This window comes from Bombina bombina, chromosome 5 (genome assembly GCF_027579735.1).
Source record: "Bombina bombina isolate aBomBom1 chromosome 5, aBomBom1.pri, whole genome shotgun sequence".
Taxonomy (NCBI): domain Eukaryota; kingdom Metazoa; phylum Chordata; class Amphibia; order Anura; family Bombinatoridae; genus Bombina; species Bombina bombina.
The window spans coordinates 973,659,945-973,684,986 of NC_069503.1; the positions used below are offsets into that span (position 1 = coordinate 973,659,945).

The 25,042-nt window shown below is 42.0% G+C and overlaps 1 protein-coding gene across 1 annotated transcript in view; it reads left to right on the top strand.

The window, feature by feature from the left end:
• The window catches only part of DECR1 (2,4-dienoyl-CoA reductase 1), a 364,680-nt gene that overhangs the window by 321,122 nt on the left and 18,516 nt on the right, over positions 1 to 25,042 (top strand). The window contains exons 6-9 of the mRNA XM_053715187.1: positions 7,827 to 7,926; positions 8,524 to 8,596; positions 8,676 to 8,822; positions 9,682 to 9,744. Of these exons, the coding sequence (XP_053571162.1) occupies positions 7,827 to 7,926; positions 8,524 to 8,596; positions 8,676 to 8,822; positions 9,682 to 9,744 (383 nt within the window). The remainder of the gene's footprint in view (positions 1 to 7,826; positions 7,927 to 8,523; positions 8,597 to 8,675; positions 8,823 to 9,681; positions 9,745 to 25,042) is intronic.

Here is a 25,042-nt window from a genome sequence, read left to right on the forward strand (position 1 = left end):
TTTGCCTTTCGTCCCAGGAGGATGGCAGAGAAGTGTCAGAATTTAAAATTTTTGTCTCTTATGTAGGGTAGTACTCTTCAGCATGGGACAGGAGTTTTAAGTAGTCCTGTCAGTCTCTCAGTGAGGGTTTGGATGAAAGTTAGAGTCCGTAGATGCAGGGAGTTTCTTTCTGCGAAACCATCCCGACTCATATTAACAGCTCCTCAAGCAATCAGCGTTGTTGAACTACAGCTCCTCAAGCAATTAGCATTGTTGAACTTCGCTTCGTTGCCGGCTTTCTTCTCTCAAGACTATGGCGGAGGCGATGCTACTATCCGTCACATTGGAAGGGCTGTGTTCCTGTTCCACGGCGTAGATTCCGGTAAGATCGTTTCATTTTACTTTATTCGTCCATGTACTGTAATGTGAATATTTCCAGAGAGGCTACTGCGGGTCTAAACATAAGGGTCTCAGTGAGTCTCTTTTAGTATCTTGGAATCGAGGGTTAATATCTCCTGAGGGGGGTTATTGAACAGGGGGGGGTGGGTTATAATCATGTTTATGTGATTCAACCTGCTTATGTGTGATGTTTACTGGGCTCGTGGTTGGACCATTGAGGCCTTTGGAAGTGACGCAACCTTTTGGTTGGGCGCACTTTTTTTGGACTGTGCGGTTCACCTTATGTTCGGGCGTGGCTACGTTCCATTTTTCCATTTCCGCATTCCCGACCGCGTGGCGTAGGAAATTTTCTAGTCCACAGGGGTCTGGTCATAGGAGGTGGTGAGTTCCCCAGCCATTGGGGGTGTCAGGTGCCCGTTTTTGTTTTTACTACTTTAGTCCATATTTAAATATCCTCTATCCAGTTATGGAGGATTCTGATGCTGAGACTGTGTTAATTTCAGATTCAGTTACGGAGAATTCTGATACTGAGAATATTTTTTTATTTTCAGATTCAGTGTCCGGTGATGAATCCGGAGTGGCCTCGTTGACTCCTGTCAACCAGTTTTGTTCGGTATGCCATTTCAGAGCTCCTGGTTCCTCGGGCTCGGGGAATCATGGGACTGCTGAGCCATCCGCCTCTGGGGGTCCTGTCCTCTGAGAGGCGAGTTCCATACCAAATCATACTTCTGCACATGAGAGTTACCCAGTTTATGGTTCCTCCATGCGGGGTGGCGTGATTCCCCCGGAGGTTGAAGCACGTTTTCGCTTCCACATAATGTTGGCGATTCTTCGTCTGCAGAGTCCAGACGTTTATTTAAGAATGTACTTGTGCCGTATTGTCCTGGGCTTTCCGTCTTGGGGAGGGCCTCTACAGTTCCACGCGGGTGTATCTGTCCCTGAGTGTTGTGCCTTTCGTTACAGGATTGCGCGCCTTTGCGTGTTGCTCAGACATGTTTTTCAGTTACTGAATGACCCTATCGTTGCCAGATACGGGGATTTTCAGTCTGATAATTTCAATGGTGCACCTCATTAGACATGTGGGGATGAAGTAATCTCTTGATTGTCATTTGTTTGAGATCTTTTTCAGTTTTGTAAGATAGGGCTCCGTTTGGCTGGCCCTGCGGGTAGGCCTGTGTCTTTTTGGGCGTTTACCTCAGGGTTGCCTTATATTTTATTTATATCCGATGGGATGTCTTTTATTTGTTTTTGTTTCCTTCGGGAACCTTCTAGGATTGATACTCTTTGTTACTTCTTCGGAAGTTGTTTTGGACATATAAGTCCTGTGTTAAAGATGTCTGTTTTCAGTTTTTTCCACTATGAGGGAGAATTTATGCAGCTTGTCGGTTAGGACCCTAGGTGCAGGCTGGTCCTGTGGGGTTCGTTCGGTCTTGCGGCTGTTCAGACACGTGGCGCTGTTCTGCTCGGTTGGTTCAGTAGAAGCGCAGAGTGCTCAGGTTATCATTATTTTTCATGTTCAATTAAGCATTCGAGAGGACCTGTGGGTCCATGAGGCGGGAAGGATTGTTTCAGTCCTTATAGCCTTCAGTCATAGATGGCCAGATAGGGGAGTTTTTCCGCTGTGTCACTCTGACATATGATTTCATCAGAACTTAGTTTTTCTCCTACATGGGGTGGAGGTTTGGAGGGCTTAATGCGCTTTACCGCAATTGAGCGGTTTGGCCTTCATTTTTAGGCCTCTGGATTTGTCCTTTTTGGTTTGATCCAACAGCTTGTACAGGATAGCTGTCTAGCATGCGGAAGGTTTGCAGTTTGAAACCAGTTGCAGCTCTTGACACCTTGCAAGTGTACGTGTAAGCTGTTTATAGTGTATCTAGATGCGTCCCTTACTCTTTGACGTGTACTGTCTAAGTTGTAAGAGACCTTAGTGTCTTCTTCCATTGTCTCCGGGTGAGTCGATCTCTTTTTAGGGATCTGTTTTTCCAGGTGGTGGTTGTTCCCTGCGGGGACTTTGTTTAGCTCAGGGTTTTCCAGAGCTGGATAGGCTTAGTGCCTTTTTCTTCCTTGTGTCCTCTGCTTGTGCGGAGGTGATAGGGAGACTAGTCCTGCTAGTAGGATTTTTTTTTACCTCGAGGTATCCCTTGGTTGTCCTGAGGCTCTGAGAAGTATCTTTATACGACTTCTAACCTTGCTCATTGGAGCGTTGGACTTTAGCTAGGGGTGGTTCCTTCCTTTGGTCGGGGCTTTCAAGTTCTTCACGCTATCCAGATTCTCTGGCTATGCATCCATACCCTTGTGTCTGGCTTTTTGGCCAGTTGGGGTGTTTAGTTCTAGGGTAAGATTTGCCTGAACTATTAGGTGCCCGGACCTGTTTTTCTCCCTGAGACTTCCGGTTGCTGAAGCTTCGCTTGGCCTTTTTCCTGACTCAGTCTTGGGCTGGTCGGGGTGTTCCACGGTAGTGGGAAACTTGGTCTATATCCTTGCTCCATCTTCCTAACCTGGTCATGGTTGGCCAGATTTTTGGAGTACTTTTTACTCTTTGCCACAGAGTAGCCCATGTCATCTGGTGGTTAGTTGTGTGGCTTGAGCCTCATGGGTGGTTGGTTCATACCCATTAGCCAGTGACTTCGGGCCTTGAGGACAGTTGTTGCCCTTACGGCATCATTCCTTTTCTTTAGGGGATATTCTCCTTCATATGGAGATAGGGTCCTTGCTTGGGGCTTCTCCTGGATGGGAGGCGGAAAGGTGGGATTGTTCCCCCTGGGGTCTTGCTGGCTTCAAGCAGACTTGTTCGGCCGTTATTTGATAGATCCTTAGGTCTATGGCCTTGTTGTCTGGTATCATAGTCGGGTTGTACTTGTACTCTGTGGGATGGCTGTGCTATCCTTACGCTCGTTCCTGTTTCAGGATTCTTTTGTTCCTCTTTCTTGGATTCCTGAGGCTGGGTTGGTCCAGCTGGGTGTGGGTCTGCAGGTCAGGATGGCCGAGTGGTCTAAGGCACTGCGTTCGGATCGCAGTCTCCTCTGGATGTGTGAGCTTTGTGGAGTCTATCCTGTTAGCTTATTCTGCTAGGGTATAGATTTTCCTTTCAACTTGCTCCATTGATTAGAATAGGGTATACTCTTCCTTTGGGTTCTGAGGGTATACTCTACTTCTCGGGGGGCCTTGATTGATGTTTTGTGTTCCCCTTTTTAGGGACCTATGTGTAGGTCCGGCGACTTAGGTTGACCTGTCTGGGGGTTGCTTTTGCGGTCTGTTTCTTGCTTGACTGCTTCTTCCTTGCAAGTACCCTCTGTGTCGTCCTGTTATGGTCTCTGTGTTCTCAAACTTTGGGTTTTTCACCTGGGTGTATTACACACTTTTCATGGTCGAATACTTTGGTATTCTATGGTCAGACACTGGGAGGACTTTGCTTTTTCAGTTGCATTCTGTGCTTGCAGGATGTTGGAGAGACGGCTGTTCTGTCTCTGTGCCCGGTGTTATCCCGGGTTTCTCTTGCTATAGGCATGGCCTCCTTTCCCTGTTTGGGTCCCTTTGGGTGTGTGTGAGCCGGGCTCACTCTTGGATGTGTTCTTTTTTGTATTAGGGGACCTTTCGGTTTCCTTGGTTCTCCTTTGCCTTGTTCCCTTTGGGGTTTTAGGCTGATTTCTCCATTTGTGGAGATGAGCGGTGGAGGACCATTTGTTGGGCGATAGTGTCTCCTGGAGGAATGTTGGCTCAGTTGAGTCCGTTTGCAGTCTCTAGTTTGGCTTCTGGACTAACTGCGAGTCAGTGTCATTGGGGCTTTTCCTCTTAAAATGTTCTCGTCTTCGGACGAAGTGGGTTTTTTATTGGGTAGAAGTTCAGGCCTGGTGCCCTCAGTATGGGCTGCCTATTGTACCCCCCTGTCTTTGCATTCAGTGTCCTCTATAGCTTGGGTATTGTTTTCCCAAAAGTAATTAATGCAGTTGTGGACTCTTTCCATTTAAGAAGAAAAACATAAATTATGCTTACCTGATAATTTCCTTTTCTTCAGATGGAAAGAGTCCACAGCTCCCCACCCGTAATTTTAGGTGGGGCGTCCTTATATTCTTCTGGTACCTTTCACCCTGGTATTTCTTCTACTGGTCCTTGTTCCTCGGCAGAATGACTGGGGGATGAGGGGAGTGGGAGAGGAGTGTTTAAGCCTTTGGCTGGGTTGTCTTTGCCTCCTCCTGGTGGCCAGGTTCTTATTTCCCAAAAGTAATGAATGCATCTGTGGACTCTTTCCATCAGAGGAAAAGGAAATTATCAGGTAAGCATAATTTATGTTTTTTACAAGCTTTACATGTTTTTCTTTTAGAATTTGCAAGCTTTAGACATTTAGCTTCAATCTTGGAAGTTTTTGTTTCTTTTAGCAATACTTTCTGCCAAAAGACTTTTTGCATTTTTTGCTTTTTCTAGCAATCTTTCTCGTCTTATTTTCAGCCAAATAGGACAATTTTTAAGGACTCAATATTTTTTTACCTAAAGTGATTTTTCTGATAACATCAATTGGGAGATTATTGCCAATCTCCTTGTCCTAATCCAAAGAATTAATTTGATAACCTCTTACTTAATTTATATATTGTAAGATCATTAAATTAAAAAGGTTTTTAGACACGTTCAGGTCAGAGGGCTTCATCCGTTTCTTTAGCTTTTTGACTTAATCTCACGATTACCAAGGATTACGTGGAGGCTGGATCGTTTTTTCCAAGACGCATTATTGCTAATTTTTCTAGATCCGTTTCCTCTTCTTGGATTTTAAAGAATGAGGCTTATGTTGAATAAATTGCAAGGTGGCAACATACTTTCTCTAAATTCTACCACTTTTATGTGTTTGGTAGGAAAGTCCTTTAGGATTACCTGACACATTTATTTCATAGTGGTGAGAGTCCACAAAACCCTCCCTTTTTTAATTTTTTATGTAATTGTTTCTGGATGCAGTTTTAGTTTGCACCTCATTTTCCCTACTTTGTCCTTTCCTATTCTACTTCTCTGAGCTAAATCCTGCATAAATAAGTTTTGTTTGGTTAACTTACACAGAAGCTCTCCATCCAGTATAGTATTGCACTTCCCATACAATTGGTACATACAAGCAGGCTTCACCACCTAAAGATAACAGACACAGAACCCTAAAGTTGTAGACTTGTAATTGACAATACCTGCAGCTAGTTCACCAAAGCAATATACGAGTGCATAAAAGCGATGTACAACTGCTGTTACAACTCATTCCAGAACTAATATAGGACTTTATGCTATACATAAGATCAGCAATACCTTTGCACTCTATGTACTTGCTTAACCCATATATGTTAGCCAAAGATGTGTGTTTAAAAGAAGCTTGAGTAAATTGGACCAAGACACACAAGACATGCTTGCAATGGTGTAGTTGAGTAGTTAATAAAAGAAAGGTTATAGTAAGCGCTGGAGGGATCGCCAAACTCCTGAAGTACCTAAGGGTCCCTATCATAGGTATAAGAATGTGATAAATACGTGTAGTTAGACAGGAGCGCTATAGCTAAAGGTGAAATAGGGGAAAAAAATCTATTTGGTGGTGCTCCAAAGTAAAAACCTATAAGCGTGTCTTCAACCAATATTACAGATATGGCTATAAAGATATCTATATGTATTGAATATAGTGTGAGACTATAATATAAGTGATAAAAAATGTGGAAAAAAAATGTTTGAACACAGTTTTATCTAAATCCAGTAGGATACATAAACACTAATTATATGTGTAAAAAATAAATAATGATAATAAAGAAAACACACAAATGAGTGAATAATTGAAAAAGCCCTGTATAGGGAGAAACGTGTTGATGTTAGTTGCCAATGAACTTTGTTGCTGTATTTGTAGTTGGAACTACAATTTTGTCTAGAGTCTTTTTTATATTCTGTCTAATTGCCACGGTTGGTAACTGGTTATAAACAAACTGTGGAACAGCACCAGCACTTTCCAACAGGTACCAGCACTTTCCTAATAAGAAAAGACAAATCTATTGCACATTTGTACTCGTCTGTGCACTATACCAGCGTTACTCTGAAGATAAGGTGAGACCAAAGTCCTTACTCACTACCTCCACTATTTGTCCCTTGAAACGGATGTTTAAGAAGTATCCTGCGTGCTCTCTGGCACTTAAGAGCGGATACTCTATCTAAAGGATCACGGCAGTGAAAAATCGTAAGCCGTTCGCCAAGGACCAATCGGATTGCGCTTTGAGGACAGCGCCTATAATAGTGACGTCACTCCGCCATGGCGGTAAGCTTCATTTTACGGAACCGACCGCTGAGCTGTTTGGGGGTAAGCTAAGGATTCCCCCTCCTAACCGACTGCTGAACTGGTTGCGGGTAAGCCAAGATTTCCTCTTTGTAACAAGAACTGTGTATCTGGATCCCTGGCGTCTTTGACTTGCAAAGAAATTTCTCATTGACTGTATCTGTTTTATATGTGGTGGCAACCTAATTTTTTATACGGAGACGTCCATTTTTAAATATAATTATTAGTTTACACTTGATAATTTGATTAATTTTAGGCAGAGCCTTATTATTCACTCATTTGTGTGTTTTCTTTATTATCATTATTTATTTTTTACACATATAATTAGTGTTTATGTATCCTACTGGATTTAGATAAAACTGTGTTCAAACTTTTTTTTTCACATTTTTTATCACTTATATTATAGTCTCACACTATATTCAATACATATAGATATCTTTATAGCCATATCTGTAATATTGGTTGAAGACACGCTTATAGGTTTTTACTTTGGAGCACCACCAAATAGATTTTTTCCCCTATTTCACCTTTAGCTATAGCGCTCCTGTCTAACTACACGTAGTTGAGTAGTTACACAAACCTGTAAGAATTGTAAAGGTGGAAGGGAGTAAAAAGGAGGGGAAAAGGCTGTTTTTGTTAAGGAAATATTTCATTGATCACTGAAATCATAATAAGCTACCTTAATAGAGAAAATTAGTAGATAGAAATACTAGAAATTAAGCTTAAAGGGACAGTAAACCCAAAAATGTTCTTTCATTATTTAGATAGAGAATACAATTTTTAAAAAGTTTCCAATTTACTTCTATTATCAAATTTGTTTAGTTTTCATGTTATTCTTTGTTGAAGGGGTACTAGGTAGGTAGCGTGCACATGCCTGAAGCACTACATGACAGGAAATAGTGCTGCCATCTAGTGCTCCTGTTAATGTATAACATTGTTGCAAAACTGCTGCCATATAGTGTTGTGGACAGATGCACACTTCTGAGCTTACATCCCAGCTTTTCAACAAAGGATAACAAGAAAACGAAGTAAATTGGAAAGTTGTTTAAAATTGAATGCTCTATCTGAATCATGAAAGAAATCAATTGGGTTTTATGTCCCTTTAAGACAACAAATGCCCTCACTGAACCACTGAATCTGCATTGTAATCATGTTTTCTTTATTATTCTAGGGGCAGCATTTTTGGCAATAACAACAATTTATGCAGAGAGTGGGTCTGGTTTTGTTGTTCCTAGTGCCTCTGCTAAAGCAGGCGTGGAAGCAATGTGCAAGTGAGTATACATACATTAATATTATTTTATTACATTCACCTGTATGCTACGCTAATTTAAAAAAAACTTCTGGTTTTTAGAAAAGGCATTTATAATACAATTAGGGTGGAGCTTAAATGTTTCTATCATTTATCTTTAGTGTGTATATGTATATGCTTATATATAATTATGAGTTAAAATAAAACAATGGTTCTAAGTAGAGCTGCAGGCATGGGGAGGGGGGACAATAGCTTGGTGAGCAATAGCCAGGGGTGTGCATTTGGATGCTGCGGTAGCACCCATAAGCGAGAGAAGGTGGCTGCTTATGCCGTTTAGCTCTTTTCTGAGCTGCATTTATACTTTTGAAAGTGCAACACACTGAGATCTGTGCAAATCCAGAGCTTAGTGTGTTGTACTTTAAGAAGAAGAAATATCAAATTCCGAAAAGAGCCGAGCGGCAGCCGCCTTCCACACCTGAATGCACATCCCTAGTAGTAACCATTCTGTTGGGTTCCGCAGATTAAATTTATACTGAAGTGGCAAAATGTATAAAAATCCCAGTTAGCCTTAGGTCCTGTATTTGTACTGCCGCACCCTATACTTATAATTTGTTTCTAGATCCCTTGCTTCTGAGTGGGGAAGATATGGCATGAGATTTAATGTGATACAGCCTGGGCCAATAAAAACAAAGGTAAGATAGATCTATTTAGTAGAGTAAAAGCTTTTAAATAAAATATTTTATTTTAACTCTGAAAAAATTTAATCACTAGGGGGCTTTTAGTCGTTTGGACCCAACGGGACAATTTGAATCTGAAATGCTGACGAGATTACCATGTGGAAGACTGGGGACAACAGAGGAGATTGCAAATCTTGCTACGTATCTCTGCAGTGACTTTGCTAATTGGGTTTCTGGAGCTGTACGTTTTATTTAGCATAATCCTCCCTAATTAAATTCTCATTTAATCTATGAATAAAACATTCATTAGAAATCCACTTTTTTTACATTGTTACAAAATACAAAAACATTTTATTTTATTAAACACACAGAACTGGTTTTATACACTGAACCTTTAAAGGACCATTACATAAATACAATATAATGATATAATCGCAATATGCACAGCGAAAAGGCAATGCTGTAACACTTCCCTTGAATTTCAAACGATCAGAAGAAATGTTTTTTCTGACAAATTGCTAAGTTTCCTATAATTTCCATATATTTCATGACAGCCATTAGCCAATCACATAATCCTATACACATATACTATGAGCTTTTGCACATGCTCAGTAGGTGTTGGTGCCTCAAAGTGTGTAAATAAAAATAACCCACAATTTGATAATGAAACTAAACTGGAAAGTTTTTTATTTAATTTTTTAATTGAATGCTCTATCATGCAGTTTAAGTTGGAGTTTACCGTCCCTTTAAAGATGAATTTGTAAATTATTTATTTTTCTTTCCTTTTTGTTATTATGCTGTAATTTCCTTCTTAAATATCCCTAAACACCATTGTAGGCCATTTTATTCCATTCATTTGGTTATAGCTTTTCTGTGGATTCAGTAACTAATGCATTATTTTGCTTCCTTTACCAGCTTGCTTGAAAACTAACAGTTTGTTACATTTGCAAGTAAATATATTTATAGATAAATGTAGAAAAATACGTATGGGACATCATTTTTTTATTTTATTAGTCCATAATAATGTGCAGATGCTTTTAAACATAAAATGTATCATTATTAACTAATAACAGAAAACATGCTTGTTTTTTGTGTTACAGATCATCAGAATGGATGGTGGGGAATATGTGTTCATGGCAGGAGAGTTTAATAGTTTGAAAAAGGTAATCTATCATAAAGCGCTATATGTGCAATATAAACCAAGTTAATACATTCTACAATTTTTCTAGCATACAAATTAGTTTAATTACCTAAAGAAGATACTTTGTGAGCACATGACGCAATGAACCACTAGAAATATAGCATGTAACAGACACTACTAACTGTATGTAACAGACACTACTAACTGTATGTAACAGACACTACTAACTGTATGTAACAGACACTACTAACTGTATGTAACAGACACTACTAACTGTATGTAACAGACACTACTAACTGCATGTAACAGACACTACTATAAAGACAAATATATACAAATACTGATCTAAAAATCCAGTATAAAACCTTTTTAAAACTTATTTAGAAACTCTCAGTTTAGCACAGTTGATGAGGATAGGCTGGTTCACCCAGTGAAAGGGGCTGGGAAAATAAAAAGAACAGACACCCCCCACGCATATGAAGACAGATTACACAAAAAATAGCAGCAAGAATCTGTAGAACTGGGTCTACATCGGATACTATGGGATTTGATTCTGAGTCTGAAAATCGGCACAATTTTTTAAAAAACAAACAAAAAAAACGCAAAACTATAAATTGTTACAAAAACACTCCCATATGGGCTATATAAATGGATCATCTACAAAACATTAATGCAAAGAAAAATCTAGTGTACAATGTCCCTTTAATATCACCTCCCGTGCTAGTATTAATAATAATTGACATTGTGACTACCAAATACCATTGCTGCAGGTAGCCCATTTTTTATTTTTTGACTTTTATTTTTGATGTTGTAAAGTGTTTAAAACTGGCCACTACCCTTTAAACAGAAGCAGAAAGGAAAAAAATCCTAAAAGATATATATATATATATATATATATATATATATATATATATATATATATATATATATATATATAAAGCCTGTAAAGGTAAAAAATAGTAAAACAGGATTTTCAAATGTTTTTTTTTATTAACTGTTTATTTTTTGGGCTCTGCAGACAAATCAAGAAGAATTTTGTTTTGTGAGATACAGTACTGTGGGTAACTCATGAGGCCTATCTTTTAGAACTACAATTTGCTCCCCCAGCAATGAAGCAATAAAAATGCCACTATGCACACTGTTTTGATACTTTCCCAGTGGTAAAGTACACTCTCCTGCTTCATGTGATGTCACAATGAACATGAGAGAATACAAGATTTTTGTATTAAACGGGATATGAAACCCAAAAAATGTATTTCTTTCTAATGGTAGTGAAAATCCACCAGGAGGAGACACCGTACCAGAGCTTTACATATATCCCTCCTACTTCCCCTTCTCTCCAATTAGTTCTTTGCCTTGTCAAGGAGAGAGAGGAGTTAGAAAATTATTATTCTCATGTTTGATTACTATCAGTGGATAGTTCCCAGAAGAGAGGGGTTTTTTTTTCTATAGGGCTGGTACAATATATTTCTCCAACATTGGTGTGTCCGGTCCACGGCGTCATCCATTACTTGTGGGATATTCTCCTCCCCTACAGGGAAAGGCAAGGAGAGCACACAGCAGAGCTGTCCATATAGCTCCCCCTCTAGCTCCGCCCCCCAGTCATTCTCCTTGCCGCTCTGAACAAGTAGCATCTCCTCGGGGATGGTGAGGAGTTTGTGGTGTTAGTTGTAGTTTTTTATATCTTCTATCAAGAGTTTGTTATTTTAAAATAGTGCTGGCTTGTACTATTTACTCTACAACAGAAAAGTGATGAAGATTTCTGTTAAGAGGAATATGATTTTAGCACAAGTAACTAGAATCCATTGCTGTTACCACGCAGGACTGTTGAAACAAGAGAACTTCAGTTGGGGGTAACAGTTTGCAGACTCATCTGCTTCAGGTATGACTAGTCTCCTAACAACACAGGCTAATGCTAGATGACAGTCATTTTTCCCCTCAGGGAAAATGGTAAGCCATTTTTCTTTCACCTCAGCAAAAAAGATAACAGGCTTCCCCTTTTTGATTTTTATGCTGGTAGACACTGTTAGGGGCAAAATCGATTGGTTTTTATTACAATATCATGGCATTTGAACTGTTTTATAAGCTCATATACACTTGGGAACGTTTTTTATTGATCTGGCATGTTTTAGACACCTAAATCTAGTCAGGAAGGCCCCTTCACTCTAGTGTGCTGAGGGAGGAAGCCTCATTTTGGTGCTTCAGCTGTGCAGTTGATTTCAAGGCAGTGCATGCAGTTTTCATGTGAGAGGGTCCTGTGACTCAGAAAGTGACTCCAGAAGGCTTATTTCTGTGGATGATTGACCCCTAAGGAAGGTAAAATGCTGCAGCAATACTGTAGCAGGGATTGTAGTGTATAAAAACGGTTAAATACAACAATTAGCTCTGGTTTGCTTGTTTTAAGAGCTAGAGTCTCCATATTTGCTGTGCAATACTTTCTAAGCATTAAGACACTGGGGTCCAAATTTCATAAAAATCGGATATTGCCTTCATAGTTTTTTGAACATTCAGAAATAAAGTGTGTAATGTTATTATTTAAAGAGACAGTAACGTTTTTGTTTAAAATCGTTTTTATTGCATTGTTTGCCTGCCTAAATCTGTTTAACATGTCTATGCCATCAGATAACCTATGTTCTGTGTGTGTAGAGACAAATGTGTTCCCCCTTTGAGTGTTTGTGATAATTGTGCCATAGCGTCCAAACAAAATAAGGACAGCTCTGTTACATTTCATAATGTTGCCCAAGATAATTTATCTAATGAAGGTAGTGAGGATAATTCTACATCCTCTCCTTCTGTGTCTACACCAGCTTTGCCCGCGCAGGCGACACCTAGCGCGCCAGTGCTTATTTCTATGCAACAATTAACAGCAGTAGTGGATAATTCTATAGCAAATCTTTTATCCAAACTGCCAGCATTTCAGAGAAAGCGTGATTGTTCAGTTTTAAATACAGATAAAAAAAGGATGAACAATCAGACGCTGACGATGCCTTATCTATTTTACCCTCACATCAATCGGAATTGGCTGTGAGGGAAGGGCTGTCTGAGGGTGAAATTTCAGACTCAGGAAAAATTTCTCAACAGGCAGAACCTGATATAGTAGCATTTAAATTTAAGCTAGAACATCTCCGCGCTTTGCTTAAGGAGGTATTAGCTACTCTGGATGACTGTGATTCTGTAGTAGTACCAGAGAAGTTGTGCAAATTGGACAAATTTTTAGAGGTCCCAGTGCACGAAGACGCTTTCCAATACCCAAGAGGGTAGCGAGCATAGTGGATAAGGAGTGGGAGAAGCCAGGTGTACCCTTTGCCCCACCTCCTATATTTAAGAAAATGTTTCCCATAGTAGACCCTAGAAGGGACGCATGGCAGACGGTCCCGAAGGTTGAGGGAGCTGTTTCAACACTAGCGAAGCGCACAACTATTCCTATAGAGGACAGCTGCGCTTTCAAAGATCCTATGGATAAAAATTGGAAGGATTGCTTAAAAAAGATTTTTGTTCAACAAGGGTTCATCCTTCAACCAGCTACGTGTGTTATTACTGTCACTTCAGCGGCGTCCTTTTGGTTCGAGGAACTAGAAAGGTCGCTCCAGAAAGAGACTTCCTATGAAGAAGTCATGGACCGAATTCACGCATTAAAGTTAGCTAATTCCTTTATATTGGATGCCGCTTTTCAAATAACGAAATTGGCGGCGAAAAACTCAGGTTTTGCTATAGTAGCGCGGAGGGCGCTTTGGCTAAAATCCTGGTCGGCAGATGTGTCGTCCAAGACTAAGTTACTTAATATTCCTTTCAAGGGTAAGACCCTTTTTGGGCCGGAATTGAAGGAAATTATTTCAGACATCACTGGGGGTAAGGGCCATGCCCTCCCACAGGATAGGCCTTTTAAGGCTAAGAACAAGTCTAATTTTCGTTCCTTTCACAATTTCAGGAACGGACCGGCTAATAACTCCTCTGCCGCTAGACAAGAAGGTAACGCGGCCCAGCCCAAACCCGCTTGGAAGCCCATGCAAGGCTGGCACAAGGGTAAACAGACCAAGAAACCTGCTGCTGCTACCAAGACAGCATGAAGGGGTAGCCCCCGATCCGGGACCGGATCTGGTAGGGGGCAGACTATCTCTCTTCGCTCAGGCTTGGGCAAGAGATGTTCCGGATCCCTGGGTACTAGAAATAGTCTCCAAGGGATACCTGCTAGAGTTCAAGGGACTTCCTCCAAAGGGAAGATTCCACCTGTCTCACTTATCTTCAGACCAGATAAAGAAACAGGCATTCTTACATTGTGTAAGAGACCTATCAAAGATGGGAGTGATAAACCCAGTCCCCTCCGGGGAACAAGGTCTAGGTTTTTACTCAAACCTGTTTGTGGTTCCCAAAAAAGAGGGAACTTTCAGGCCAATCCTGGATTTAAAGATATTAAACAATTTCCTCAGAGTTCCATCCTTCACGTGGCTCTTCCATTCGGTTTAGCCACCGCTCCCAGAATTTTCTCAAAGGTGCTAGGGTCCCTTCTAGCGGTCCTAAGGCCGAGGGGCATCGCTGTAGCACCTTATCTAGACGACATCCTAATCCAAGCGTCATTTCTTTCCAAAGCGAGGGCCACACAGACATTGTGTTGGCTTTTCTCAGATCTCACGGGTGGAAGGTGAACATAGAAAAGAGTTCACTGTCACCGTCCACAAGGGTTCCGTTTCTGGGAACAATAATAGATTCTATGGAAATGAAGATCTTCCTGACAGAAGTCAGAAAGTTAAAGCTTCTAAACGCTTGTCAAGTTCTTCATTCTATTCCTTAACCCTCCATAGCTCGGTGCATGGAAGTAATAGGACTAATGGTCGCAGCAATGGACGTGGTTCCTTTTGCTCGAATTCATCTAAGACCATTACAGCTGTGCATGCTCAATCAGTGGAATGGGGACTATACAGACTTGTCTCCCCAAATTCAAGTAGACCAGGTAACCAGGGACTCACTTCTCTGGTGGTTGACCCAGGATCACCTGTCTCAGGGAATGAGTTTCCGCAGACCGGAGTGGGTCATTGTCACGACCGACGCCAGCCTCTTGGGGTGGGGCGCGGTCTGGGACTCCCTGAAAGCTCAGGGCCTATGGTCTCGGGAAGAGTCGCTTCTCCCGATAAACATTTTGGAACTAAGAGCAATATTCAATGCGCTCCTGGCTTGACCTCAGCTAGCGAAAGCCAGGTTCATAAGATTTCAGTCGGACAACATAACGACTGTTGCGTACATCAATCATCAGGGGGGAACAAAGAGTTCCCTAGCGATGAAGGAAGTAACCAAGATCATCCAATGGGCAGAGAATCACTCCTGCCATCTATCTGCTATTCACATCCCAGGAGTAGACAACTGGGAGGCGGACTATTTGAGTCGTCAGACTTTCCATCCGGGGGAGTGGGAAGTCCACCCGGAGGTCTTTGCTCAGTTAACCCAATTATGGGGCATTCCAGACATGGATCTAATGGCGTCCCGTCAGAACTTCAAGATTCCTTGTTACGGGTCCAGATCCAGGGATCCCAAGGCGATTCTAGTGGATGCATTAGTGGCGCCTTGGTCGTTCAACCTAGCGTATGTGTTTCCACCGTTTCCTCTCCTTCCCAGGCTCATAGCCAGGATCAAACAGGAAAAGGCCTCAGTGATTCTGATAGCTCCTGCGTGGCCACGCAGGACTTGGTATGCAGACCTGGTGAATATGTCATCGGCTCCACCATGGAAGCTACCTTTGAGACAGGATCTTCTAGTACAAGGTCCATTCGAACATCCAAATCTAGTTTCTCTGCAGCTGACTGCTTGGAAATTGAACGCTTGATTTTATCCAAACGTGGGTTTTCGAATTCTGTGACAGATACTCTGGTCCAAGCCAGAAAACCTGTGACTAGAAAGATTTACCATAAAATATGGCGTAAATATATCTGTTGGTGTGAATCCAAGGGATTCTCCTGGAGTAAAATAAAAATTCCAAGGATTCTCTCCTTTCTCCAAGAAGGTTTGGATAAAGGGTTGTCCGCTAGTTCTCTAAAGGGACAGATTTCTGCTTTATCTGTCTTGTTACACAAACAACTGGCAGCTGTGCCAGATGTACAAGCTTTTGTTCAGGCTTTGGTTAGAATCAAGCCTGTTTACAGAACCATGACTCCTCCTTGGAGTCTAAATTTAGTTCTTTCAGTTCTTCAAGGGGTTCCGTTTGAACCTTTACATTCCATAAATATTAAGTTATTATCTTGGAAAGTACTGTTTTTGGGTGCTATTTCTTCTGCTAGAAGAGTTTCTGAATTATCTGCTTTGCAGTGTAATCCACCCTATCTGGTTTTCCATTCAGATAAGGTTGTTTTGCGTACTAAGCCTGGTTTTCTTCCAAAAGTTGTTTCCAACAAGAATATTAACCAGGAAATAGTTGTTCCTTCTCTGTGTCCGAAACCAGTTTCAAAGAAGGAACGTTTATTACACAATTTAGATGTTGTTCGTGCTTTAAAGTTCTATTTAGAAGCAACAAAAGATTTTAGACAAACCTCATCTTTGTTTGTTTGTCGTTTACTCTGGTAAGAGGAGAGATCAAAAAGCTACTGCTACCTCTCTCTCTTTCTGGCTAAAAAGCATTATCCGATTGGCCTATGAGACTGCCAGACGACAGCCTCCTGACCGAATCACAGCTCACTCTACTAGGGCTGTGGCTTCCACATGGGCCTACAAGAACGAGGCTTCTGTTGATCAGATATGTAAGGCAGCGACTTGGTATTCTCTGCACACTTTTGCCAAATTCTACAAATTTGATACTTATGCTTCTTCGGAGGCTATTTTTGGGAGAAAGGTTTTGCAAGCCGTGGTGCCTTCCATTTAGGTAACCTGATTTGCTCCCTCCCTTCATCCGTGTCCTAAAGCTTTGGTATTGGTTCCCACAAGTAATGGATGACGCCGTGGACCGGACACACCAATGTTGGAGAAAACAGAATTTATGCTTACCTGATAAATTACTTTCTCCAACGGTGTGTCCGGTCCACGGCCCGCCCTGGTTTTCCTAATCAGGTTGAAATTTTTTTTTGTCTTTATACACTACAGTCACCACGGCACCCTATAGTTTCTCCTTTTTCTCCTAACCGTCGGTCGAATGACTGGGGGGCGGAGCTAGAGGGGGAGCTATATGGACAGCTCTGCTGTGTGCTCTCCTTGCCTTTCCCTGTAGGGGAGGAGAATATCCCACAAGTAATGGATGACGCCGTGGACCGGACACACAGTTGGAGAAAGTAATTTATCAGGTAAGCATAAATTCTGTTTTTATTGTCAATGAAGTCTTTGCACACAGCAGGTCACTAGTGTTGCTGGGAAGTTCTCAACCCTCCTCCTATGCTGGCCAGATGTATGTACTTCTCACCATGTATCCTCAGCCTGTCAGTTACAGCACAAGGATTACCTGCAAGTCCTGCACACGGGTAACTATGCAAGGTACATGGGTTCTCTGAGCACAAGTGTTTTTACAGTATTTGACTTAGTAAGTCTGGCTGAGGATAATCCCCATACTTTTCCATTACAGAAAAAAATGGAAGACATTTTGTCTCTGGTCTGAAAATCCTCTACAAGGGGCACAGGTTTATGTATCATGTCTCCGGGTGCTGGGGAGAAGGGACTGTGTGAATTCATGTGAGATGCCTGGGAGCAACGCACATCATTTTGTTTTTTGGCCCACACACTATCCAACGGCTACCCGGTGCTCTGGTCACATGATGCAAGACCGGTTAGTATAGGCCGATGACAGTCGACAGAGGGATTCCTGTGTCTTGCTCTTATATTGTTAATGGGGAGGGAGTTGTATTTCTCTTCGTGCCTCTTCCTGCTAGGCGACAGTGAGGTGCACAGTGACCATTATCAAAGAATGGGATAAATCGGAAGTCCCGTTTTTACTCCAGCAGCAGCATTTAAGAAACTTTTTTCCGATTGCTGAATCTAGTGTGGAGCTCTGGGGCACTATACCTAAGGTTGATGGTGCAATTTCTACATTAGCTAAGAGGACAACTATTCCTTTAGAAGACAGTACATATTTTAAAGATGCTTTGGACAGGAAACTTGAGGGTTGCCTCATAAAGGAATTTCTGCAAGGAAGATTGTTTTCTCCAACATAGGTGTGTCCGGTCCACGGCGTCATCCTTACTTGTGGGGATATTCTCCTCCCCAACAGGAAATGGCAAAGAGCCCAGCAAAGCTGGTCACATGATCCCTCCTAGGCTCCGCCTTCCCCAGTCATTCTCTTTGCCGTTGTACAGGCAACATCTCCACGGAGATGGCTTAGAGTTTTTTGGTGTTTAAATGTAGTTTTTATTCTTCAATCAAGAGTTTGTTATTTTAAAATAGTGCTGGTATGTACTATTTACTCTGAAACAGAAAAGAGATGAAGATTTCTGTTTGTAAGAGGAAAATGATTTTAGCAACCGTTACTAAAATCGATGGCTGTTTCCACACAGGACTGTTGAGAGGAATTAACTTCAGTTGGGGGAAACAGTGAGCAGACTTTTGCTGCTTGAGGTATGACACATTTCTAACAAGACTAGGTAATGCTGGAAGCTGTCATTTTCCCTATGGGATCCGGTAAGCCATTTTTATTACATAAGAATAAAGGGCTTCACAAGGGCTTTTAAGACTGGTAGACATTTTCTGGGCTAAAACGATTGATATATAAGCATTTTTAATACTTCATAGCTTTGAGGAGTTATTTTATTCTTGGGAATTATGTAAAATAACCGGCAGGCACTGTATTGGACACCTTTTTCTCTTGGGGCTTTCCCTAATCATAGGCAGAGCCTCATTTTCGCGCCTCTATTGCGCAGTTGTTTTTGGGAAGCAAGACATGCAGATGCATGTGTGAGGAGCTCAGATACATAGAAAAAGCTTTCTGAAGGCGTCATTTGGTATCGTATTCCCCTTTGGGCTTGGTTGGGTCTCAGCAAAGCAGATACCAGGGACTGTATAGGGGTTAAATATAAAAACGGCTCAGGTTCCGTTATTTTAAGAGTTAAAGCTTTCAAATTTGGTGTGCAATACTTTTAAGGCTTTAAGACACTGTGGTGAAATTTTGGTGAAATTTGAACAATTCCTTCATACTTTTTCACATTTGCAGTAATAAAGTGTGTTCAGTTTAAAATTTAAAGTGACAGTAACGGTTTTATTTTAAAACGTTTTTTGTACTTTATCAAGTTTATGCCTGTTTAACATGTCTGAACTATCAGATAGACTGTGTTCTGTATGTGGGGAAGCCAAGGTTCCTTCTCATTTAAATAGATGTGATTTATGTGACACAAAATTTAGAGAAAATGATGCCCAAGATGATTCCTCAAGTGAGGGGAGTAAGCATGGTACTGCATCATCCCCTCCTTCGTCTACGCCAGTCTTGCCCACACAGGAGGCCCCTAGTACATCTAGTGCGCCAATACTCCTTACTATGCAACAATTAACGGCTGTAATGGATAATTCTATCAAAAACATTTTAGCCAAAATGCCCACTTATCAGCGAAAGCGCGACTGCTCTGTTTTAGAAAATACTGAAGAGCATGAGGACGCTGATGATATTGGTTCTGAAGTGCCCCTACACCAGTCTGAGGGGGCCAGGGAGGTTTTGTCGGAGGGAGAAATTTCAGATTCAGGGAAAATTTCTCAACAAGCTGAACCTGATGTGATTACATTCAAATTTAAATTGGAACATCTCCGCGCTCTGCTTAAGGAGGTGTTATCTACTCTGGATGATTGTGAGAATTTGGTCATTCCAGAGAAATTATGTAAGATGGACAAGTTCCTAGAGGTCCCGGGGCCCCCCGAAGCTTTTCCTATACCCAAGCGGGTGGCGGACATTGTAAACAAAGAATGGGAAAGGCCCGGCATACCTTTCGTCCCTCCCCCTATATTTAAGAAATTGTTTCCTATGGTCGACCCCAGAAAGGACTTATGGCAGACAGTCCCCAAGGTCGAGGGGGCGGTTTCTACTCTAAACAAACGCACCACTATCCCCATAGAAGATAGTTGTGCTTTCAAAGATCCTATGGATAAAAAATTAGAGGGTTTGCTTAAAAAGATGTTTGTTCAGCAAGGTTACCTTCTACAACCAATTTCATGCATTGTTCCTGTCACTACAGCAGCGTGTTTCTGGTTCGATGAACTAGAAAATGCGCTCAATAAAGATTCTTCTTATGAGGAGATTTTGGACAGAATTCATGCTCTCAAATTGGCTAACTCTTTTACTTTAGACGCCACTTTGCAATTGGCTAGATTAGCGGCGAAAAATTCTGGGTTTGCTATTGTGGCGCGCAGAGCGCTTTGGCTAAAATCTTGGTCAGCTGATGCGTCTTCCAAGAACAAATTGCTTAACATTCCTTTCAAGGGGAAAACGCTGTTTGGCCCTGACTTGAAAGAGATTATTTCTGATATCACTGGGGGCAAGGGCCACGCCCTTCCTCAGGATAGGTCTTTCAAGGCTAAGAATAAACCAAATTTTCGTCCCTTTCGCAGAAACGGACCAGCCCCAAGTGCTACATCCTCTAAGCAAGAGGGTAATACTTCTCAAGCCAAGCCAGCCTGGAGGCCAATGCAAGGCTGGAACAAAGGTAAGCAGGCCAAGAAACCTGCCACTGCTACCAAGACAGCATGAGATGTTGGCCCCCGATCCAGGACCGGATCTGGTGGGGGGCAGACTCTCTCTCTTCGCTCAGGCTTGGGCAAGAGATGTTCTGGATCCTTGGGCGCTGGAAATAGTCTCCCAAGGTTATCTTCTGGAATTCAAGGGGCTTCCCCCAAGGGGGAGGTTCCACAGGTCTCAATTGTCTTCAGACCGCATAAAAAGACAGGCATTCTTACATTGTGTAGAAGACCTGTTAAAAATGGGAGTGATTCATCCTGTTCCATTAGGAGAACAAGGGATGGGGTTCTACTCCAATCTGTTCATAGTTCCCAAAAAAGAGGGAACATTCAGACCAATCTTAGATCTCAAGATCCTAAACAAGTTTCTCAAGGTTCCATCGTTCAAAATGGAAACCATTCGAACAATTCTTCCTTCCATCCAGGAAGGTCAATTCATGATCACGGTGGATTTAAAGGATGCGTATCTACATATTCCTATCCACAAGGAACATCATCGGTTCCTAAGGTTCGCCTTTCTGGACAAGCATTACCAGTTTGTGGCACTTCCATTCGGATTAGCCACTGCTCCAAGAATTTTCACAAAGGTACTGGGGTCCCTTCTAGCGGTGCTACGACCAAGGGGCATTGCAGTAGTACCTTACTTGGACGACATTCTGATTCAAGCGTCGTCCCTTCCACAAGCAAAGGCTCATACGGACATTGTCCTGGCCTTTCTCAGATCTCACGGGTGGAAAGTGAACGTAGAAAAAAGTTCTCTATCTCCGTCAACAAGAGTTCCCTTCTTGGGAACAATAATAGACTCCTTAGAAATGAGGATTTTTCTGACAGAGGCCAGAAAATCAAAACTTCTAAACTCTTGTCAAGTACTTCATTCTGTTCCTCTTCCTTCCATAGCGCAGTGCATGGAAGTAATAGGTTTGATGGTCGCGGCAATGGACATAGTTCCTTTTGCGCGGATTCATCTGAGACCATTACAACTGTACATGCTCAGTCAGTGGAATGGGGATTATACAGACTTGTCTCCGACGATACAAGTAGATCAGAGGACCAGAGATTCACTCCGTTGGTGGCTGTCCCTGGACAACCTGTCACAGGGGATGAGCTTCCGCAGACCAGAGTGGGTCATTGTCACGACCGACGCCAGTCTGGTGGGCTGGGGCGCGGTCTGGGGACTCCTGAAAGCTCAGGGTCTTTGGTCTCGGGAAGAATCTCTTCTCCCGATAAATATTCTGGAACTGAGAGCGATATTCAATGCTCTCAAGGCTTGGCCTCAGCTAGCAAAGGCCAAGTTCATACGGTTTCAATCGGACAACATGACGACTGTTGCGTATATCAACCATCAAGGGGGAACAAGGAGTTCCCTGGCGATGGAAGAAGTGACCAAAATCATTCAATGGGCGGAGACTCACTCCTGCCACTTGTCTGCAATCCACATCCCAGGAGTGGAAAATTGGGAAGCGGATTTTCTGAGTCGTCAGACATTTCATCCGGGGGAGTGGGAACTCCATCCGGAAATCTTTGCCCAAATTACTCAGTTGTGGGGCATTCCAGACATGGATCTGATGGCCTCTCGTCAGAACTTCAAGGTTCCTTGCTACGGGTCCAGATCCAGGGATCCCAAGGCGACTCTAGTAGATGCACTAGTAGCACCTTGGACCTTCAACCTAGCTTATGTATTCCCACCGTTTCCTCTCATCCCCAGGCTGGTAGCCAGGATCAATCAGGAGAGGGCATCGGTGATCTTGATAGCTCCTGCGTGGCCACGCAGGACTTGGTATGCAGACCTGGTGAATATGTCATCGGCTCCACCATGGAAGCTACCTTTGAGACGGGACCTTCTTGTTCAAGGTCCGTTCGAACATCCGAATCTGGTCTCACTCCAACTGACTGCTTGGAGATTGAACGCTTGATTTTATCAAAGCGAGGGTTCTCAGATTCTGTCATTGATACTCTTGTTCAGGCCAGAAAGCCTGTAACTAGAAAAATCTACCATAAAATATGGAAAAAATATATCTGTTGGTGGGAATCTAAAGGATTCCCTTGGGACAAGATAAAAATTCCTAAGATTTTATCCTTTCTTCAAGAAGGTTTGGAGAAAGGATTATCTGCAAGTTCTTTGAAGGGACAGATTTCTGCTTTGTCTGTGTTACTTCACAAAAAGCTGGCGGCTGTGCCAGATGTTCAAGCTTTTGTTCAGGCTCTGGTTAGAATCAAGCCTGTTTACAAACCTTTGACTCCTCCTTGGAGTCTCAATTTAGTTCTTTCAGTTCTTCAGGGGGTTCCGTTTGAACCCTTACATTCCGTTGATATTAAGTTATTATCTTGGAAAGTTTTGTTTTTGGTTGCAATTTCTTCTGCTAGAAGAGTTTCAGAGTTATCTGCTCTGCAGTGTTCTCCTCCTTATCTGGTGTTCCATGCAGATAAGGTGGTTTTGCGTACTAAACCTGGTTTTCTTCCGAAAGTTGTTTCTAACAAAAACATTAACCAGGAGATAGTCGTGCCTTCTTTGTGTCCGAATCCAGTTTCAAAGAAGGAACGTTTGTTGCACAATTTGGATGTAGTTCGTGCTCTAAAATTCTATTTAGATGCTACAAAGGATTTTAGACAAACATCTTCCTTGTTTGTTGTTTATTCTGGTAAAAGGAGAGGTCAAAAAGCAACTTCTACCTCTCTCTCTTTTTGGCTTAAAAGCATCATCAGATTGGCTTACGAGACTGCCGGACGGCAGCCTCCTGAAAGAATCACAGCTCATTCCACTAGGGCCGTGGCTTCCACATGGGCCTTCAAGAACGAGGCTTCTGTTGATCAGATATGTAAGGCAGCGACTTGGTCTTCACTGCACACTTTTACTAAATTTTACAAATTTGATACTTTTGCTTCTTCTGAGGCAATTTTTGGGAGAAAGGTTTTGCAAGCCGTGGTGCCTTCCATCTAGGTGACCTGATTTGCTCCCTCCCTTCATCCGTGTCCTAAAGCTTTGGTATTGGTTCCCACAAGTAAGGATGACGCCGTGGACCGGACACACCTATGTTGGAGAAAACAGAATTTATGTTTACCTGATAAATTACTTTCTCCAACGGTGTGTCCGGTCCACGGCCCGCCCTGGTTTTTTAATCAGGTCTGATCATTTATTTTCTTTAACTACAGTCACCACGGTATCATATGATTTCTCCTATGCAAATATTCCTCCTTTACGTCGGTCGAATGACTGGGGAAGGCGGAGCCTAGGAGGGATCATGTGACCAGCTTTGCTGGGCTCTTTGCCATTTCCTGTTGGGGAGGAGAATATCCCCACAAGTAAGGATGACGCCGTGGACCGGACACACCGTTGGAGAAAGTAATTTATCAGGTAAATATAAATTCTGTTATTTCAACCTGCAGTGAGTATTGCCAGTTACTGGAGCAGCACCCTTCTGGTGTGATTTCTTAGCTGATTTAGTTTTTAGGGAATCTTTTTTTTTTTTTTTTTAGAAGAGATACAAACCAAATTCAAGCTTTGAAAATACCAAACTAATTCATATGTGATGCACTCATACAGATTTTTTACATTAATACTAAGAATACAGCCTTGGCAAGTTGTTTCCAGAAGAGCTCGTTGGCTTAAGTCATGGTCAGCGGACATGGTTTCCAAGTCTAAACTACTGACTTTGGCTTTTAAAGGTAAACATTTATTTGGTCCAGGTTTGAACTCTATTATTTCTACTGTGACAAGGAGGCAAAGGTGTCATTTTGCCAAAAGAGAAGAAGTACAGACAAAAAGGGAAACCTGGTGGACTTTTTTGTCCCTTTTGTCAAAGAAGAATCAGAAGTCCACATCCACCAAGAAGATGGAATCACAAAAGATTACCTGGAAACCTAACCCTGTCTGGAATAAGTCCAAGCAGCACAAAAAGTCTTCCTCTGAGTCAAAGACCTCATGAAGGTACGGCCCCCGATCCAGACTCCGCTCTGGTTTTCTTTTACAAGATATGACGAGTCCACGGATTTCATCCTTATGGGATTACGCCTCCTGTTTAGCAGGAAGTGGCAAAGAGCACCACAGCAGAGCTGTATATATAGCTCCTCCCTTCCATCCCCCTCCAGTCATTCTCTTTGCCTGTGTTACTGATAGGAAGATGTAAAGTGAGGTGTTAGTTTAGATTCTTCAATCAAGAAGTTTGTTATTTTAAAATGGGGCCAGTGAGTACTATTTTCCTCAGGGAGAAATTGTCAGTCTATAAATTCCCAGAGGAGTGGAGACATTTTATTTTTCTGCCCTGATGTTGATGATCTTAGCAAATGTTATCTAAGATCCATGCTGGTTCCCACAGAGCAGTTGAAGGTAGTGTAAAGAAAGATCTTCATTGTGGAGAACCGTGTCATGCTACAAGCAGCATTGAGGTATGATCAGAACAGGCTGACATTATTCCCTATATGGGAGGGGTAATCAGTATGCACTATATGTTTTAGTATTGGTGTACCTGGAATTCCCTTTATATCGACTGCTAAAGATGTTTAATATCTTTTGGGTATATTCTCTATGGGCTAACGCTGGGGATGCGGTTGCTAACTTAGGGCTGTCATGGTCATTCATTAAACTGACATGAGGGAGTGCAGTTTTGTTTCATGCAGCTACGCTTGATATTTGTGCGACATGTTTCTTGTTGGGCTTGTAAGAGGGGCACATGGCTTTACATTTTTATTAGAAACCAACATGT